This window comes from Ochotona princeps, chromosome 21 (genome assembly GCF_030435755.1).
Source record: "Ochotona princeps isolate mOchPri1 chromosome 21, mOchPri1.hap1, whole genome shotgun sequence".
In the NCBI taxonomy this organism is placed as follows: Eukaryota; Metazoa; Chordata; class Mammalia; order Lagomorpha; family Ochotonidae; genus Ochotona; species Ochotona princeps.
In genome coordinates, this window is record NC_080852.1 from 20,124,441 (window position 1) to 20,144,707 (window position 20,267).

General features: G+C 45.9%; 1 protein-coding gene across 5 annotated transcripts in view; it reads right to left on the reverse strand.

Moving 5' to 3' along the window:
• Positions 1–20,267, reverse strand: part of PXK (PX domain containing serine/threonine kinase like) — a 70,238-nt gene that overhangs the window by 38,506 nt on the left and 11,465 nt on the right. For 4 of the 5 annotated variants that reach the window (XM_058679129.1, XM_058679128.1, XM_058679132.1 and 1 more), the window contains exons 2-3: positions 3,035–3,085; positions 1,845–1,892 (exon numbers count right to left, since the gene is read on the reverse strand). In XM_058679129.1, the coding sequence (XP_058535112.1) occupies positions 1,845–1,892; positions 3,035–3,085 (99 nt within the window). Of the gene's footprint in view, positions 1–1,844; positions 1,913–3,034; positions 3,086–20,267 lie in introns of all 5 variants that reach the window. The other variant, XM_058679130.1, reaches the window with a different exon arrangement.

Genomic DNA, 20,267 nt, shown 5'->3' on the forward strand with positions numbered 1-20,267 from the left:
TAGCCTGGAAAAAGCAGCAGAGGATGGCTCAAGGCCTTGGGACCCTGCACCTGCTTGGGAGACCCGGAATAGGCTCCTGGCTTCAGATCGGCTCAGCTCTGGCCATCATAGCCACTTGGGGACTGAGCCAATGGATGGAAGATTTTTCTCTCTGTATCTCCTTCTCTCTGTAGATCTGCCATTCCAATAAATAAACCAATAAAACTAAAAAAAAAAAAAAAAAGGAAAAGAAAGCAAGTAGGAGCTAAAACTTTCCTCCCCATACCCATTGAAAGGCACCTGGCCTAGAAAATGGCAATTTCAGACTTGTTTTTTAGAGGAATCTGACTCAGCTCTGGCTAGTTGGCTTGTGTATAAATAAAGGTGGGCACACACAGTAGGCCCAGTGTTAGCTTCCAGATGCTCACATCACTACAGAAATGTCACATGGACCACTGCATAAGAAGAGAAAATTGATTTGTTGCAATAAGCTGTACATGATGCCTCACCTATGGAGTCACCACAGGTTTAGCTTTATTCTAAGTACAAACAACAGGCTATTAACATTTGCAAGTGAACCCAGTTAGATCCTTCACTGAGGGGATTCTGATCTTTTCCAATCTTCTGCAGATTTAAAATTGATCATATTGAAATTAAAACACGATGGCATGATAGGTTAAGTCACTATTTGGATTATCCATATCTCATGTCCTCCATTTTCAATCCAGCTCCCTGCTAAGGTGCTTGTGAAGGCAGCAAAAGACAGCTCATGTACTTGGGTCCCCACCCCCCATGAGGGAAACCTGGATGGAGTTCTCGGCTCTAGGTTTTTGGGGGCATAAACCAGCAAATGGAAGATTGCTCTTTGTTTCTCTCTCTCTTACTCTACCTTTTAAATAAACAAATCTTAAAACAAAAGACAAGACACAAATACTCAGATCAATTCTTTCAGAAGAAAAATAAGGCCTCTGTGTTTCTGGTAGTATCATCAACAACGTGAAGGAAAGTCTGAACTCTCTTTTCCCAAGTCTGAACAATTACACGTGGCCTACTGAGCGAAACACTGTGCTCCCTCCCCGCCAGCAGTCCTGTGACCGCCATGAACCAGACCAGAGGTCTCTCTGAAGAAGAGCTGATGGCTAGCTCACCCAGGACCGGAGTAGTACTTAGCTCCTGGCAGAGCTGGTCAGCTGGAAACGGTTTTAGGTCACCACTCAAATCTCAGGCACGGCACAATTCACAGCACTTGCACGTTGGTCTGCCATGGAAAGCCCTGAGTGGTGTGGCCAGCTCTTGGAAACATGGAGAAGGCCCTCTGGGACCCTTCATGACTGCCTGCTGCTAGAAGAAGGCTTTGAAGCTCACCTGGCTCCCATTGTGGCAACCGAGTCAGGAATGTTCACATTAAAGGAATCTAGAAAAACATCAAGAGGCTTCAAAACGCACATTATTCTTGCATTTAATTTTTTCACGAACTTCCTGAAGGCTTCCCATACTCAACAGAAAACAACTAAACTGAAGAGGCTGAGTTTCTACAGTTGCTGTTGAACGAGGACTGGTGCTGCTAACCCCATGGCTGAGTTCCGTAGAGTCGGAGAGTCTAAGGACAGGCTGTGTCAGCAATCTAGGATTGCTGTCAGTACACTCTGGCACAAAGGGACTTGGGGGCAAGATGACTGGCTAATTAATTATAAATCACAAGTTTGCTCTCAAAAGTTTAATTTCAGAGTCATATATCATTTGTTTAAAGTGCGAATCATTCTTCGTCACAGAGAAATTTGCTGTTATCTTGTTTCTGATATCCTTGCTCCCAAGGCACCCCAAGCAATCAACAACATGCACCACTAGAGTTCCAAGACATTTACCTGCAAGCTGTTGTTCAGCAAATCAAAGTCACTGTATCTTCTAACAATCTGTAAGAGACAAGACAGTACTGTTTTGAGTCAGCAAAGACACTTTCTTTTCAATTCCTTCCTGCTGATCCTCTGGAAGTGAGGTGCTGGGTTAAGGGTAAGAGGGATTTTAAGTGCTGCTTAGCTGTTTAACAGGCCCATGACAGAGTGGGCTGGGCTGTAAAAACAGGTTAATTTCAGCCAAAGTCATGGGACACCAACTGGTTTTATAAAAATATGTCTTTTCAGGATAAAGAGCCCTTAGTTTTCTTATTAACCAGGTGCCTAGAATAATGAATAATGATTTATACACACATACACACAAAGATTACTAAGCAGGAATCAAACAAAAGTATTCAGTTTTGAGACAAGTTTCTCCTTGTCCTGGCTACAACTCTCACAGGTTGAGATTCCACCACCCAGAGTCCTGGATTAAACATGCAGGCAGGGCAGCCACATCTCTGCCTGATTGTCCAGGCATTTCCCCTCTACTGTGGTTATCTACACATTCCTCCTTGGTTATGCTGATTCCAGGCATTCTTCAGGCTCTGAGCAAGCTTCTGAACAGTGTGCCTCTGACCTTCGTCAGTGAGCCTCCAAAGTTACTCTGCAGGAGATTTATCTGGAGATCCTCTAGGACCCCAACCAAAGAGCAGTTCAGTAAGTCCAGGCCCAAGAGCTCGCTTTTTGCCATGTGACCCCTGGGTTTCTAACACAGTTTTTGGATTTAGAAAATTTCCTCAAGGCTTGATTTTTCTGCTAAGACATCAATGAGGTTTGGTATCCCAAACCGTACAGTAGCTGCAACAGCATGTCGCCTTTGTACGTGTAGGTTTGGCTTGAACTCCAAACTCATGCACTTAGACTGTGGCTGCGGGGAAGGAAGTTAGAGACACTGCTTGCTCTGGGTCAAGCTGGAGAACGAATTCCTAGACACCCTCCATGACAAAAATCACACACAGCTTACCCAAACACCTGGGAACAGTTTTAAAGTCTTTTGTAATGCTTGTCTTAAAGCTAAAGATTTATAGCTGAAAGAAATATATACAATTTATATGTATTTACATTCTGAATTTTCTAAATATTTTAACATTTCCTAAAGTTTGGATTTTGGTCACAAAATTAAGCATTTTTCTAATTGTTAAAGAAAAAAAATTGCTTACCTGCCAGCTATTTTCTACAGAAATTCCTCTTTGCACCCGAATGATATATTCCTTAGACAAAAAAAAAAAAAAAGAAAAAAGAGCTTCAGTTACAAAATCAAAGAATAAGTAAAAATATTAGGTATATTTCAGATTAAGCAGCCCTAACCTGAAAATCTGAAATTAAAAGTAATAAAAATTAAACTTCTTGAGCACTTACATTATTTGGGGGATATTTCAGAATAAATATTATACACACACACACACATATATATAGTATATATTATTTTTATTGGAAAGGCAGATTTAGAAAGAAGGAGAGAAAGTTCTTACATCCACTGGTTCACTCTCCAAATGACTGCAACGGCTGGAGCTAGGCCAATCTTAAGTGAGGAGCCAGGAGTTTCTTCCGGGTCTCCCACATGGGTGCGGGGTCCCAAGGCTTTGGGCTGTCCTTGACTGCTTTCTCAGGCCACATGCAGAGAGCTGGATGGGAAGTGAAGCAGCCAGGACACGAACTGGCACCTGTAAGGGATACCTTGCTTGAAAGGCAAGGATTAGCCAGTTGATCCAACAGGCCAGCCCCATTTCAGATTTTAATACCTCAGATTAGGGATGCTCAACTGGCAAAGTCTACAAATGTCTGGAAATCTGAAAAAAGCCCAAATATAAAGCATGTCTAGTACTAAGCATTTTGGAAAAGGGATACAAATACCTAGGACATTTCATCAAGAGAAAAAACAACACACCCAGAAGACAGAAATCTTAGATGTGCATGCACCAAACAGTGCAGCTGTGACGTATGTACAGCAAAAGTCAATGGAACTGAATGAAGAAACGGACAAATCCAAATTATAGTTGAAGACTTCAACTTCCCTCTCTCAGTAATTGATAGAACACCTAAATAGAATAGAAATTTCAATAATACCATGGGTCAACAGGACTTAATTAACACTTAACAAGTACTCCAGCTTTAAAACTGAGCATATGGGCCCGGCGGCGTAGCCTAGCGGCTAAGTCCTCGCCTTGAAAGCCCCAGGATCCCATATGGGCGCCGGTTCTAATCCTGGCAGCTCCAGTTCCCATCCAGCTCCCTGCTTGTGACCTGGGAAAGCAGTTGAAGACGGCCCAATGCATCGGGACACTGCACCCGCGTGGGAGACCCGGAAGAGGTTCCTGGTTCCCGGCTTCGGATCGGCGCGCACCGGCCCGTTGCGGCTCACTTGGGGAGTGAATCATCGGACGGAAGATCTTCCTCTCTGTCTCTCCTCCTCTGTGTATATCTGGCTGTAATAAAATGAATAAATCTTAAAAAAAAAAAAACTGAGCATACAATACAGACCAACTTAGAGCATACTCTGAGCCATGAAGCATACCTCAACAAATATGAAAGAATTGAAATTTTATGAACAAGAAATGAACAGAAATATAACAGGAAAATTAAGTAACATACTTGTAAATAATCCATGGATCAAAGACAAAAACATATCAAGGAAACTAATAATAATAATAATGATGATGATCCCATTGAATTGAAGGAAAATAGCGTTGGGGCTAAGAACGTGATAGCCTAGAACACAAGGTCCTAGCATGCCAGGCACTCAGACCAGAAGAAAAGCAGCTCAGAAGCAGATCTTTATGACTTTCCTCTGCCCATCTTTCTCATGCTCCTCTTCCTTCCCGTCCTTCTTCAGGCAGGTTAGAGACACTTGAAATCCTTTTCTTCAAGGCTAGTCAAAGAAATTGCAGTCACCTTCTTCCAAACCCAGTCATAAAGCCTAGAAATATGACCTTGACCTTCCCATGACTTTCTATGTGAGAACCATCCATAAAGGAGTTGACCCACCAGGTCTGTTAGAGCCCCTCATTCCAGAAGGGTTCCTGTCCTACACCAAGGGGGAAGAGGCACCTCACAGAGTATGAGAAAAGTCTGACTGTGCGTGCAGGCTGGCGCCTTGCTGTATGCATGGGTCTTCTATCCAGTCACATTTCTCTGTGACTGTTCATTCTTTATCAAATCCAAGCATAGAAATAGTTTTCCCTGAGATCTCGGGGTTTTGTTTCTGAAACCTAAAACTTGATTAAATGTGCTTCCCTTCTGCTCACCTCTGCTTTACTGCAGACTCAGCCAGGAGCCCAGGGGAGGGAAGGGGAAACCGACCCTCCCCTACAACAATGTGCTCAAGCCGGTGAGCTAATGCGGGCTGACAGCGCTATGCAGTCTTTGGTACAAGGAGGAAGAGTTTCAATCAATCACGGAAGCTCGCTCTCATGAGGACCTAGAACAGCTAAATGGCCTTTCGTAAAAAGAGGAAGAAACTCAGATCAATCACGGAAGCTCACTTTCTCAAGGACCTAGAAAAAGAACATAATAAACTGGAAGGACTAAGGAAGGACAGAGACAAAAGTACAAGCACAAATCAATAAAAAAGAAGAAAGTTTTAGAGAAAAACATGAAATGCAAAGCTGATTCTTTGAAAAGATCAATAAAATGGACAAACCTCCAGCAAAACTAGTTGGAGAGAGAAGACACAAGTTACTAGGATCAGGAATAGAACAGAGCATGCTTCAGACTCTGCTGACACCCAAAGGACCAGGGAGTGCGATGAGCAAATCCAAAGCAGATGAGATGGGGCATTTCTTCACAATAACACTAAGTACCACAGCTCAGCCGTTACAAAACAGATAATCTGACTACCTCTGTAACTACTGAAACACTGAATTCAGGGGGTTTGATCTTGTGGTCCAGTGAGAAGTTGCCATCTATCATGGCTGACACCCCATAGGAGCACCAGTTTGGCCTGGCTGCTCTGTTTCCAATCCAGCTCCCTGCTTAATGTGCCTGTGAAAGCAATAGAGGATATCTCAAATATTTAAAGTCCCCAATACCCTGGAACCCAGGCTCCTGGTTTCAACCTGGTCCAGTGGAAATAAGATCTTTGTTCATTCTCTCTGACTCTCTCTCCACTGCCTTTTGAGTAAATCAACAGATCTTTTTAAAAAATGACTTCCTGGTCCTGGCACAGTAGCTTAGTGGCTAAAGTTCTCATTTTACACACTCAGGAATCACACATGGGTGTCAGTTCTAATCCTGGTGGCCCTGCTTCCTACCCAGCTCCCTGCTTGTGGCCTGGGAAAGCAGTTGAGGACGGCCCAAAGTCTTGGAACCCCTCATTGGCACAAGAGATCTGGAAGAGGCTCCTGGCTCCTGGCTTTGGATCGACTTAGCTCAGGCCATTGTGGCCTCTTGGGGAGTGAATCAACAGATGGAAGATCTTCCTCTCTGTTTCTCCTCCTCTCTGTATATCTGCCTTTCCAATAAAAATAAATAAATCTTTAAAAAAATTAATTGCTGGGCCCGGCGCAATGGCGTAGTGGTTAAGGTCCTTGCGTTGCATGTGCCGGGATCCCATATGGGCGCCAGTTCTAATCCCGGCAGCCCCACTTCCCATCCAGCTCTCTGCCTGTAGCCTGGGAAAGCAGTCAAGGTGGGCCCAAAGCCTTGGGACCCTGCACCCATGTGGGAGACCTGGAGGAAGTTCCTGGCTCCTGGCTTCAGATTAACTCAGCTCTACTTGGTTAGTGAACCAGTGGATGGAAGATTGATCTTTCTGTTTTTCCTTCACTCTGTAAATCTGATCTGCCTTTCCAATGAAAATAAATCAATGTTAAAATTTTTTTAAAGGTTACAAACCATGTGATCCTATTCACAAAAAACATTTAAGCTACAAAATGACAAAGTTGGAGGACAGATGAAGAGTTGTAGAGTAGTTAAGGCTAAGGAGGAAGGATGAGTATGGGAGGGAACAGGGTGTGTTATAGAAGGGCACAATGGGAGTTGCTTGTATGGATGGAAGCAGTCTGCATCTTGACTGCATTAACATCAGTATTCTCATTATGATGTCACACTATGGTTTCACAAAATACTACCATTGGAGAAATTCACATACAGAGTATAAGGGACTCAATTTTTTTTCTTTTTATAATTGCAGGTAATCTACAAACATCTCAAATAAAAAACTCAAAGAAAATAAAATGCAGGCATTCAAAAGTAGCTGCAGTGGCAGTGACAAGTCATGACTTAGTGTTTAAGATTTGCTTTTTATACACACACTCACCTACATGATTAAGAAAACAAGCAAAGATGGACTAAAGATACTTTGATTTTCCAAAGAAACTAAAGCTAGTAAACCAGCCTGACATGGGTAAGGTGGCAGATGGTGGTTAAAGACACACATTCCTGGAGCAATCGTTCTGCAGTGTTTAAGATGTCGGGGGGGGGGGGGGTGCTCAGGCATCCCATTTCACAGCGCCTGGACTTGAGTCCCAATTGGGCTACAGATTCCCGCTAACAAGCACCCTCAGAGGCAGCAGGTGAAGGCTCCAGTACCTGAGTCCCTGCCAGCCACTTGGGAGACCTGGACTGAGTTTTAGCTTCCAAGGTCTTTGGCTAGGCCGAGTCTCAGAAGCCCGGAGAATGAGTCTGCAGGTGGGAGTGCACTCGTCCTCCATCTCCCTTTCTCTCTCTGCCTTTCAAACAGAAACAAAGAACATGTCCCTCAGCTTTGGAACAAGTCTGTCCAAGCTGTAATGGCCTCTCCAAATAATTCTTACTAATAAGTCAACAAGAAACACAGACACAGTGCAGCCTGCTGTTTAGATGAAAGCAATAATGAACTCATCTAAAGAATGTTAAATATTTGCCTTAAGGACTGAGAACTGTTTTACTAATGGTGGATGGTATGATTTGTACATTACTCACAGCCATTACTCCACAATGCTTATCAATATCATACTCAACAAATCCTCTCCATTTAATAAACTCCACTCATTTAAACAGAACTTTTTAAAAAATTATTTATTGGAAAGTCAGATACACAGAGAGAAGGAGAGGCAGAGAGGAAGAACTTCCATACGATGATTCATTCCCCAAGTGACCGCAAAGGCCGGTGCTGAGCCAATCCGAAGCCAGGAGCCAGGAACTTCCTCCAGGTCTCCCACATGGGTGCAGGGTCCCAAAGCTTTGGGCCTTCCTTGACTGCTTTCCCAGGCTACAAGCTGGGAGCTGGATGGGAAGTGGGGCTGCTGGGATTAGAGCTGGCGCCCATATGGGATCCCGGCACGTTCAAGTTGAGGACTTTCATCAATAGGCCACCGTGCCAGGCTCCTAAATAGGACTTTTAAAGAGGAAAAAATGCCAAAGACAAAAATTAAGCAATGGTAGTTAGCCAGCCTACCTAATCCTATCATTCAATTCTGTTCTGCTCATATAGTGGTAAAATCCACATATGCAGGAACTTCTGCCTCCTTTAGAATATGTTCAAGATAGCATATTCAACCACATCCACCCAATTATTACAAGTGATTCAACTGTACACTAGTTCCATGCATAGCTGGTTTCACAGGGTTATAAAATTGACATTTCAAAACTGATCTATGTAGTGTGGCAAATCTCTTAAGCAATATGCTAATGCAGTTCCTTCTGAATACATAAAGTTAAAACATTGAAAGTTGTCTGACAGTCCTATTGACATTTGGGAATCAGTCTTGTGGCTTTGAAATAGATACTCTTCTTAAGATTGTTTACTGCCAAAATTCATGCCCTTACATTCTTATGGCAGAGTTGTAAATTAGCATGCATAATTGAGGAATTCCAATCTGCTACATTTGTGCTTTAGTTTGGGTATCAGCTTTTCTTAGGCCATGTTTTATAGTGTTGGCCTAAGAGCAGAGACTTAATCTGACTGTGCTGCCTGAAAGGGGCAGGGGGCTTTGGGAAGGAATTAGCAACTGTAGCTGCCAGGATGCAGCACCATGACCAGATCATGACAGAGCCAGCAGCAGCGTGTGCCTGTCTTTGCTTTGTAACTTGCCTTGGGATTGCTCCTCCACACACACTCCGCCATTGCCAAGCTTCCACCCGCCACGCTAATGGGCCCGCCTGGTGTTACACTGAATGTCCAACACCACAGGCTACAATGAACTCCCCTTTCTCTGCCTTTGCTATGATGATGACGAGCTGAGAAATACTACATGGGTGATTTTTTTGGTCTAAAGTAGGAATAAAATGTTAAATCTCAAGCAAAACAAACAAAAAACAAAAAAACACTGTAGACATCCTTGCCTTCACAGAGCAGAATAATCATCCAACATCTAAAAATTCTGTCTCAGGCCTGGCGCAGTAGCCTAGTAGGTAAAGTCCTCACCTTGCATGCTGGTTCATCTCCCAGCTGCTTCACTTCCCATCCAGACCCAGCTCCCTGCTTGTGGCCTGGGAAAGCAGTCAAGGACGACCCAAAGCTTTGGGACCCCGCACCCCATGGGAGACCTGGAGGAAATTGCTGGCTCCTGGCTTTGGACTGACTCAGCTCTGGCCATTGTGGCCACTTGGGGAGTGAATCAGTGGACTGAAAACCTTCCTCTCTATCTCTCCTCCTCTCTGTATATCTGACTTTCCAATAAAAATAAATGGATCTTAAAAAAAATTCCATCTCAAAGTCAGACAGCTAGTAGGTAATAGGGAAGCATGTGCTGATCGCTTTACCTACTTTGGCTCTCAATGTGGTAAGTCTTCTATAAATATGCTGTGTGAACTGTTGATTGTAAATGTGTTCCAAACCCCGTACTTTGTTCATTCTGGGAATACAAATGAATAATAAAGGTACAGGCTGACGAGAAAGGCATTATGCTCCATTACTTTCCTTTATATATGTATAACTTATATTTAAAAAAAATTAACTTGGGGCCTGGCATGATAGCATAGTGGTTAAAGTCCTTGCCTTGCATGTACCAGGATCCCATGTGGTTACCAGTTCTAATCCTGGCGGCTGCGCTTCCCATCCAGCTCCCTGTTTGTAGCCTGGGAAAGCAGTCAAGGAAGGCCCAAAGCCTTGGGACCCTGCACCCATGTGGGAGACCCGGAAGAGGCTCCTGGCTTCGGATTGGCTCAGCTCTGGCCTTTGCAGTCACTTGGGGAGTGAACCATCAGACGGAAGATCTTCCTCTCTGTCTCTCTTCCTCTCTGTATATCTGCCTTTCCAATAAAAATAAATAAATCTTTTTAAAAAATTAACTTGGTCATAAAATAGTATACAATGTTTGGGAAGTGCATTTGGTAGAAGAGAAGCAGGAGCCATGACACAGTGCCTGGGTAACAATCTCAGGCTGTAGCACCTCCAAATGGCACACTAGTGACTGTTTCTGCCAGCATACACTTTCTTTAGGTCAGTGTTCTCCAAGGAGGTCATTTGGCAATGTGTGGAGGCTTTTTTTATTTTCCTGGAGGAGCCAGATTGCTATCTAGTCAATGATTAGAGGCCAAGGGTGCTACTACACACCCCATAATGCACAGGATAGCTTCCACAACAAGAGCTGTCTGGGCCCAGAGGCCAAAGTGCTAGGGTTGAGAAGCCCAGGATTAGGTGACTATGCAGGTCATTCCAGTGTGTGTTAGTCAGCTTTTGGTCACTGCAACACATGCCAGAGAGAAGGTATTTGCGAGAGAAGGCTTGTTTGGGCTCACAGTCTAACATCACAGGGCCCCATCCAGCTGGTGCCTGATGAGCATGGTGGATAGTGGAACATGAGCAGAGGAAAGACCACAAAGCAAGCCGTGGGCACACCTGGCCACATGGCTTCCTTGTGAAGCCATCAAGATTCGACTGGGGGCTCCAGGCCAGTGACCCAGTCCAGTCGCCTCCCATCATAGGCACTGGCTTCAGATGTTACAACTAGTCCAAGCTTCCATCTATTGGCATCATCAACCCATGAAGGGAACTCATTGTCTGCATGAGTTGAGTAGCCCAACTCTGTTCAGGCCACAGCAGAGTGCTTGGAGGCATGGGGTGCACGATGGTGGTAGAAGCTGCTTCTGTTGTCATTTGCCCTTGGCAACAGGATTTGCAAGTGTGCACATTTACTGGAGGGTACAGTGAGTCACGGGTGGCCTCTAAGCACCATCTGTCATGCTTGCCCTGTAAAGAGGTTCCAGAAGCAGAGCAGAACCATGATTACCATAGGCTGGGGGATGGGGGCAAGGGTGACAGACACAAGGAATAAATGGTCTACTGGACAGCATGCTGACTGCTGTTATCAGTAAATCTACTGCACATATCAAAACTATCTGGACTAGATTCTAAATGTTCTCACCATGAAGAAATGATAGATATGCTGGATGATCAAAATCTCTTGATGTGTGTTTTTTTGACCTGTACGGGTGCCTGTAGCCAGGCCACGTGGCTGCCTTGGGGGAGGGATGCTCATAGCAGGCCTTCAAGACACCCTGACTGGAGGTTTTTCAAACCCAGCACAGGTATGTACAACTGAGTACACTTGCTCCCTGGGGGGAGGGACGCTCAGCAGGCCTCCAGGACCACCCCATCCTGGAAGTTATTATTTTTGACCGACACAGGTGCCTGTAGACTGGCTGTTTGGCTCCCACCTCTGAAAGGGTCCAGCCAAAGGCCCTGGGCGAAGTCCCTCAGGCTGCCCGGTATCGCACCCTCTTCTTCATTTACAGGGAGTTCATGGGATCACATAGGTGGTAATGAGAAATGACCTGTGGTTTTCATGCTCAGGTTAGGCATTACAGCTCAGGGACTTCCATAGATAAGTCCACGACATGTGTATGCAAGTAGGGGACTGACACCAAATTGGTTTGGAGGGGAGAAAAAAGAGAGAAGTGAGCTGATAGCAGAATCTATGCAGGAAATGTGGACTCACCCCTTTGGGAAGGAATCTCTGCTGGCTCACCCAAGAACTATAGATGGGGTCAGGCCTTGCTGGGGAGCTAAGGGGGCACCCCAGCTGGGTGGGGTTCCCACTGATCAGGACAATAATAGGACTGGGGACAGCAGGCTTAGCTGTACATGGCTAAAGCCAACACTGGCATGGATGTACACTGGGACTGTGAAGCATCAGATTAGGCTAGACTCCAGCCCCCACTGGTACTCTTGAGAGCCAGGCTGAGTATAGAATAGGCCAGGCTAGGTCTTGACTCCCACTGAACTATGTGAAAGCTATGTCTGGGTGCAGACCAGGTGTCGCTGGGCTGTAACACCCAACAAGTACCACAATGGGTGTGGCCGGCTGAACAAGGCCACTGACCTTGTCAAGATAGGAAGTGGACAAAGTCAACCGGGATCAATGACCCACTGGAGGAGCTTGGGAAACTCCTTCATTGGGATGTAGTCCCTGCAGGTGAGTGCAAGAAGCAAGGCAAGGGGCAGCCCAGACAACAGCAGGTTACAGTACCCGCTGGCATATACGTGGGTCAGGTCTGGGGACAAACTAGTCTGGGCCAGCACATAACACCCACTGGCAGATCTGAGAACCTGGGCAGCAAGAGGAACCAGATCGGGCCCCAACACCAGCCAGTTCACATTAGGTCCAGGATAGCAATCAGGCTGGGATGGGATAGGCTGCAGCACCCACCAGCAGTAGCTAGAACAGGGGGCAGACTAGACTAGGCCAGTCTGTGCAATAAGATTGCAGATGCTGAGGTGAGGTGAGTCTTGCCAGCCTGGGCCTAGTGGGGACCAGGTTCATGAGACCCAGGGATGGGGGATCTGACAGGGCTCAGGTAGCCTAACTCAGGTCTTGGGGTCCACCTGCATGGTGGGGGACCAGGTTCCTGAGACTCAGGGATGGGGGATCTGGTGGGGCTTGGGTCACCTGGCCCAGATCCTGGGGCCTGCCTTTTAGAAGGGTGTCGGGTTCATGAGTCCCAGGGTTGGTGATCTGGGAGACTCAGGTCACCTAGCCTGGGTCCTGGAGCCTGCCCAAGAGGTGGGTGCCAGATTTATGAGCCCCAGGGGTGAAGTAATCCAGCAGGGCTTGGGTCGCCTGGCCTGGGTCCTTGGATGTGTCTGCAAGAACATGTCCTACTTAATGAAAAAGGTGGAGCAGGGGACACAGGCCCTGTTGTAAAAGGAGAATATGGCAGCTCATCTGGTGCTGTAACAAAAGAACAGAACTAACTCAACAACTACTCCAAACAAATGATGACAGCCAAAAAATCTCAGTGAATGGAGCCAGTGGACATTGGAAGGATAACATCATCCTCGGATCAGTGAAATCGACAGCATTTCAGAACTATCCAAACCACTTAGAACCCTCAGAATATGTACACATTGAGACTCTGGGTTGATATAAGGTGGTGGTTCCTCTCCCTGGTTACTGGGACATGCGGAAAGTCATGAGTGGTTTTCCCCTTGGTCTTTCCCCTTCCCCCAGAAACAAGAAGAAATAGCAAATTTGGAAGCAATGAGTACACCCAATTTTCCCTAAACCTTGATCCTTCCCATCCTGATCAACCATGTAATCATTATAAAAAAATAAAATTTATAATAAAAAAAATCTCTTGATGTGTTCATAACATAGAGTAGGTATCATTGTATTGTGGCCCATAAATATATACAATTATTATTTGCTAACTGAAATAAAATTTAGGTGTTTGGGTTTGGTATAAAATATATAATATAGGTTCAGACACCTGTGTCCCATATCAGAATACCTGGGTTCATGTCTTGGCTCTGGGTCCTTATTTCAGCTTCCTGTTAACACACACTGGGGAACAGCAATGATAGCTGCAGCGTTGAGCCCCTGCCATCCATGTGGGAGACCTAGATTGAGTTCCCGGCTTCTGATCCAGCCCTGGATGTGCAAGCATTTGAAGGAATGAACCACTGGATAAGTCCTTTCTCCCCCAACTCCCACCTTCTCTTTTCTCCTTCTCCCTCCACTGTAGCTCCCAAGTCCCATCTGTTATCTGGTTACAGATGCATAATGAGAATGGGAAAGCTGAATTTTCTCAAATATTTTTATTTCACTTCAGTAAGGCAAATTCATCCTTAACCATTAAAACAGATTACTTGGTACCACCCCTTGGTATGAACAAAAGGAAATATGTCTCATATAAGCATCAGTTCAGTCCCAACTCCAGCTCCAAGCTCACACACCTGAAAAAGTAGAAGACAGTTCAGCTGCTTGGACCCCTGCCATCCACATGGGAGATGTGGATGAACTTTCTAGCTCCTGGCTTTGGCCTGGCCCAGCCCTAGCCACTGCAGCCATTTGGGAAATGAACCATCAAATAGAAGATCTGTGCCTCTTTCTCTGTAACTGTCTTTCAAATAAATAAATCTTCAAAACAAAACAAAACAAAACAAACAAAAAACTACCCTGGAAACCAAAAGAACACAGACCCCTGAAGTCAGACCTCCACTTTCCAAGCTAGAATCAGCAGCCCAGATGTCTCCAGTGAGCCACTCCCACCTTCCCCATCAACCACAAGGCCCATCACACGCAAGAGAGCTAAAGGCTCTGCAGGCAGACAGATCTATGATTTTCATCAACCTTGTCATCTGTCACCACTTCCCCAAAGGATGCTACTTCCTCACCTGACACTTGCACCTCTTATCATAGCCTGCCAGCACTTTGGCAAAGTCACTGTGGTCTGCTGCTAAAGGTTGTCAAACTGGACACGCACTAGGACCATATGATTACTGATCCAAGCAAGTAGTGGAAGAGAAGACAGAATTCATGTAACAGGAACACTGACCACAAACTAGGAACTTTCCAAGGCCACTCAGCCAACACTTCTCATTTAAGCTTCATAGTGACGCTGGTGGGGCAGGGGATCATGGCCCAGCAGGATAAAGTGAGCTGTGTAAGATCACAGGGCTAGACACCAGCTGATCAGGAATCAGTACCCAAATCCTGCTAACTCAAAGGCCTCCAACCTGCCAAACATGTGTGACACCCAGTGTCCAGGGAAGCCTGGGGGCCCCACCCTTTTTGCAGCACAGAAAGAACAGGGTCCTCACTATTCTGTTGGAACTAGGTTAGTTCACCCCTAATGACACAGATTTACCGACTCCTACCAGGAGGGATGTGAGAGGTGTCGCATGCATAAATCTTGTGTCATGCTCCCAGCCTGGGCAATTTTCCAAGCATCCCTACTGGCATTTTGTGTTTCTTGAGTCTTTGGAAGGGTGTTTAGGATCTCATTGCACAGCACTTGGTATCCAAATCTGCCTTCACTTGAGATTTTAGGAAAACTTACTTTGAATCTGCCTGGCCCCATGTGACCTTAGCAAGGCTGTAATGAAACGTATTCATTTCAAGACTTCAGCAAACCTTCAAGTCAGCCTAACCCATAGAATTCTCTCTACTTTGGGCTCAGCTGTCTGATTTACCCCGAGACTCCAAGTAGAGAAAGACAAGGGCACCTGTGCAGGGATGTTTTAAAGATGGAGCCAGTGTTCCCCCCTCTCTTCTCTGAAGTGGAAAGATGTCAAACCAGTCATATTCTAGATTCAGCCAGAGAACAAAGGAAAAAGATACTGATGCATGGCCCTGTCTTCCAGAGTCTAGTTTGATCTGTGCTGGGCACAGGCATTTGAGGGTCTTAAAAGTTCCCCAGGTGATTTTGCTGTGCAGATCGGAGCAGGAATCATCGTCTTACAGCCTTTTACAGAAATCAGAAGCAGCTGCAGGCCACAAAAATAAAACTCCTCTTACGAGAGGAAGGAAATGAATGAACCAAAGACTGGTCATGCCTCACGTCTCCCCCACCCACCACCCATCTCTTTCTGCTTCTTTGTAAGAGCTCAGCTCTTCTGTCTTCTTGGGGGTGGTGTGTTCACCCCGAGTCCCTGGTAATCCCCACGTTAGGTAGTTTCTCGGAGCGCTCCCACAGCATCCCTCACACCATGTGCCAATGCTCTCCAGGGAGCAAGGAGAACTGCTGTTCTTATTTTGTGGCAGAGGGAAATGGTTCTCTGAAGGATGGATGCCTAGACCAGAAAATGGTGGTTCTTGGACACAAAGCAGCCCTGTGTATATCAAGGGTCCAGCAGTCACACCCAAAGGTATTGCTTTCCTGGCACATTCCCTGATACAAAGGCTTGAAAACAGGGCCTGGCATGATAGCATAGTGGTTAAAGTCCTTGCCTTGCACACGCCAGGATCCCATATGGGCGCCGGTTCTAATCCCGGTGACCCTGCTTCCTATCCAGCTCCCTGCTTGTGGCCTAGAAACACCATAGAAAATGGCCCAAAGCCTTGGGACCCTGCACCTGCGTGGGAGACCAAGAAGAGGCTCCTGGCTTCAGATTGGCTCAGCTCTGGCTGCTGCGGTCACTTGGGGAGTGAACCATCGGACGGAAGATCTTCCTGTCTGTCTCTCCTCCTCTCTGTATATCCGCCTTTCCAATAAAAATAAAAACATCTTTAAAAAAACAGAAAAGAAAGGCTTGAAAACAAACACCTTGCTGCATATTCAGCACTATGCTATCTCAGTGCTCCAGAACTTCCCATGGCCCCAAATGACCATCGGATAAATCCACCCCCCCTTAGCCTAGTTTCTGTGTTCTCCTGCCCCCTGACCAAACTGACCTTTTCTTCCCCCTTCTATTCTTGCCTATTCATTTCTTTTCATTCTATTTTAACCTCCTCTGCTCAGACTCCTTTTATCCTATACATTCCTTACTTACCTCTCTTCCACTGTAAAGAGGGGATAATTATTCCAAACTTGAAAAGCTCAGGCTTGGAATCATTTTTGTTCCGTTTTTGCATATCTTTGGGAAGGGGGTAGTTCTCCAACTGAATTAGGTTCTTCAAGGATTGGAATCACACACATGTATTCCAAATAGCATCTGAAACATGTCAGACCAACATCACCAACAGAGGCAAACACAAATACTTGTTGTTTTGTTTGTTCGTTTGAGAAGCAGAGATAGACAAAGAGAGGGCTCCCACACATCGGTTCTCTTCCCAAATGCCCACAATGGCCAGGAACTCAATTTATGTCTTTAGCAGAATAGCAAGAACTCAACTACTCGAGCTGTCTGTCACCTACGGTCCCTCATGAGCAGGAAGTTGGAATAGGCACCCAGGCACTCCAATGTGGGATATGCCTGTCCCAATGCACACCTCTGAGAAAGAGGATGCCTGCCCCTACAACTAACTGAAATCAGACAGCATTCAAGAAAACCTTGGTGAACTCTCCCAAGCCCTAAATGTATGCCTTTCTAAGAACTGCCCTACTAAGGCACAGTGTCACACAGCACAGCACAGCTGCAGTCCACAGGCAGGGACCACTACCACCCTAATGGACAGTGGTGTTTCTGAGGCAATTCTACTTGTAAGACTTGCGTGCAGCTTAGTGGCACCTGCCAGGCTGTTCACAGTCCTTGATATTTCGCTTGGAATTAATGACTATTCCTTGTTTGCGAAATATTCATTACTGTCGCTCTATCTGCAAATTTTCAGGGCTAGAACCTATGTTTGTTTCAATTCAGTTACTGTGCAACCCCGTAGTAGGCAAAAACATCCCCCAAACAAATGGAAATGACAGGGTTTTTCCAGACCTCTGAAGCATGCCCACTATCTTTACCCACATTCTGGCAGATGAGTGTAGCCAGGTGCATCTCCTTGTCGGCCAAGGGAAATCAATAGTATTTAAAAAGCCAACCAACCGAATCACAGAACTATGTGCTTTAACTTTATGCAAAGTGGTTTCTCCTATTTACAGCCTCAACAAGGAATGTATCACATTTGGTTCCCTGCAGTGAGAAATATAGCCCCCTTTGTGCTCAGCTGCCAACCTTCTCCCTTCTGAAATCCCTGCTCTGCTCTGTGGGACCAGCTCCTGCACTAGCTGGGGGAGAGCCAAGCTCCACCAACTTCAAAGGCAGTGGATATTCCAACCAAGTGACACATGCAAAGCAGCTTTCCCAAAGCCTCTTACCTCCACTCTGACATAACTACAGGATGGATATGGCCCTAAAGGCCATGAGAGCCTGCTCCTCCAGTATTCTCTCTCTGCTACAAGGACCCTGACATGATACCAAAGCCAAATTACATGATTTGCTGAAACGAGAATATCATCTTCCTTCACAATGCAAAAAAAAAAAAAAACCCTCAAAATTCTTACGTTCAAATACAGAGTAACCAAATATGAAATATAAGGCCCGGCGGCATGGCCTAGTGGCTAGAGTCCTCGCCTTGAAAGCCCCGGGATCCCATATGGGCGCCGGTTCTGATCCCGGCAGCTCCACTTCCCATCCAGCTCCCTGCTTGTGGCCTGGGAAAGCAGTCGAGGACGGCCCAATGCATTGGGACACTGCACCCGCGTGGGAGACCCGGAAGAGGTTCCTGGTTCCCAGTTTCGGATCGGCGCGCACCGGCCCATTGCGGCTCACTTGGGGAGTGAATCATTGGGCAGAAGATCTTCCTCTCTGTCTCTCCTCCTCTCTGTATATCTGGCTTTGTAATAAAATAGATAAATCTTTTTAAAAAAATGAAATATAACCTTTGCTGGGTCAACAATCCTGCAACTGTAGAAATGGAGGCAGCAAACGCGAGCTCAGAGAAACATCCAACATCTATTAAACCATGAAAAACTCCAATCTGGTTGTCAATAGGATTTTTAAAGATCTGTTCATTTATTTAATATTAATTTGAAAAGGCAGAGTCTCTCACACACACAGAGATACTTGGTCCATCTTCCAATGCATTCCCTGGCGTATTAGCAGGAAGCTGGATAGGAAGTGGAGATTAGTGGCAAGCAGTGACTTAACCCACTGCACCATAACATCAACCAGGCATGATGACTTTTATTTTGACTCTAGACTCTAAAGGGTCCTTGTCGCTCACACCCTTGGCTGGCAGCCACCCAAGCACCTGCTGATGGTGGAAGTGCTCTCTGCCAGAGCCACATCTGCTCTACTTGCACCTCTTTTCCATCACCTCAAAGGCAGCTCCCCTGGGTTCCTTTTGGAGTCAGAGGAGGAGCTGGTAAATGCATAATGATTAGCCACAGTAGAACACCTCTCCACACTACAGCCACACATCCCCGAGAGAGCGGGCATAGGCTTTTCTATTCTCAGAGGCCTGGATTCAAAGCCCGGCTGGCACTGAGCTCCAGTTAATTCATCTGCTAACTCCTACCCTTCCAATAGGGTTCTGATGAATAAGACACAAGATAGTATATTTAGAGCACTGGCGCAATGACCAGCTTTGTAATCATCCCTTTTCTTCCCTAAGAACACAATAAGCACAGGTATCTGCAGGCAAATAAGTCATGGCTTAATCAGCATGGACAGGTAACAGCAGCAGCTCCACAGAGTGCTGGATAGGATGGCGTGGTGGAGTAGCAAGCTAATTCTCTACCTGTGGCACTGGCATCCCATATGAGTGCTGGTTCATGTCCCAGCTGATCTACCTCTGATCCAGCCCCCTGCTTTCTGGCCTGGGAGAGCAGCAGAGGATGGTTCAAGTCCTTAGGCCTCTGTACTCATGTGGGAGACCTGAAAGAAGCTCCTAGCTCCTGGCTTCGGATTAGCTCAGCTCTGGCTTTTGTGGCCATTTGGAGAGTGAACCAGTGGATGGCAGATCTTTCTCTCTATATCTCTCCTTCTGTATGTAAACATGCCTTTCATTGCCTTTCATATAAAAATAGATAAATCCTTAAACAAACAAAAAAAACACTGAAGAGGGGGCTGGCTGATCCAGCCTCTTTCTAATGTGCCTGGGAAAGTAGCAGAGATGGCCCAGACAACTGAACCCCTGCCACCCAAATAGGAGACCAGGATGGAGTTCCAAGCTCCTGGCTTCAACCTGGCACAGCCCTGGCCATCACACCCATCTGGGTAGTGAACAAGCAAATGGGGGCTCTTCCTGTCTCTCCCTCCCTCTATAACTCTTCCTTTCAAATAAAGAAGCATATCTTTTAAAAACAAAACAAAACAAGGAATACTAAGTAATAAGACATGGAATGAGATAACCTGACCTTGTTTGCAGTTCATCTTTTTACTAGGGTAAGGAAGCTTTTGCTGATCTTGCTACTCACCAACACCTTCACTGTGTACGAGAGACAGGTGTCTGTAAGAAGATGAAAGCAAGCTAACTCCTACTCACACTGGTAACGCACTTGACAGCAAGGAAGCCTAGGATGAGGGGCTGAAGCCAAGCCAGAGATGTGCTGCTGATCTGAGAAACCAGAGGCGTCACCATCACTAAGGATAAAGGACATCTCTTCTCTCTAGCCTGACACTACCCTCCTGATACCAGCTCCAATTTCCTAGAAAGCCTTACACTGGACTGTACCTTACCAGCGTACCATGTGGCCAAGCATCTCCTCAAAGCAGAGGCTCAGGCTGCTGCCCTCAGGGGCACGGGCTCTCTGGCTTCTGTATGTCGCCCTGTTTCTTCTTCCTGCCACCGCTGGACAGAGGTGTTATGACCTCCC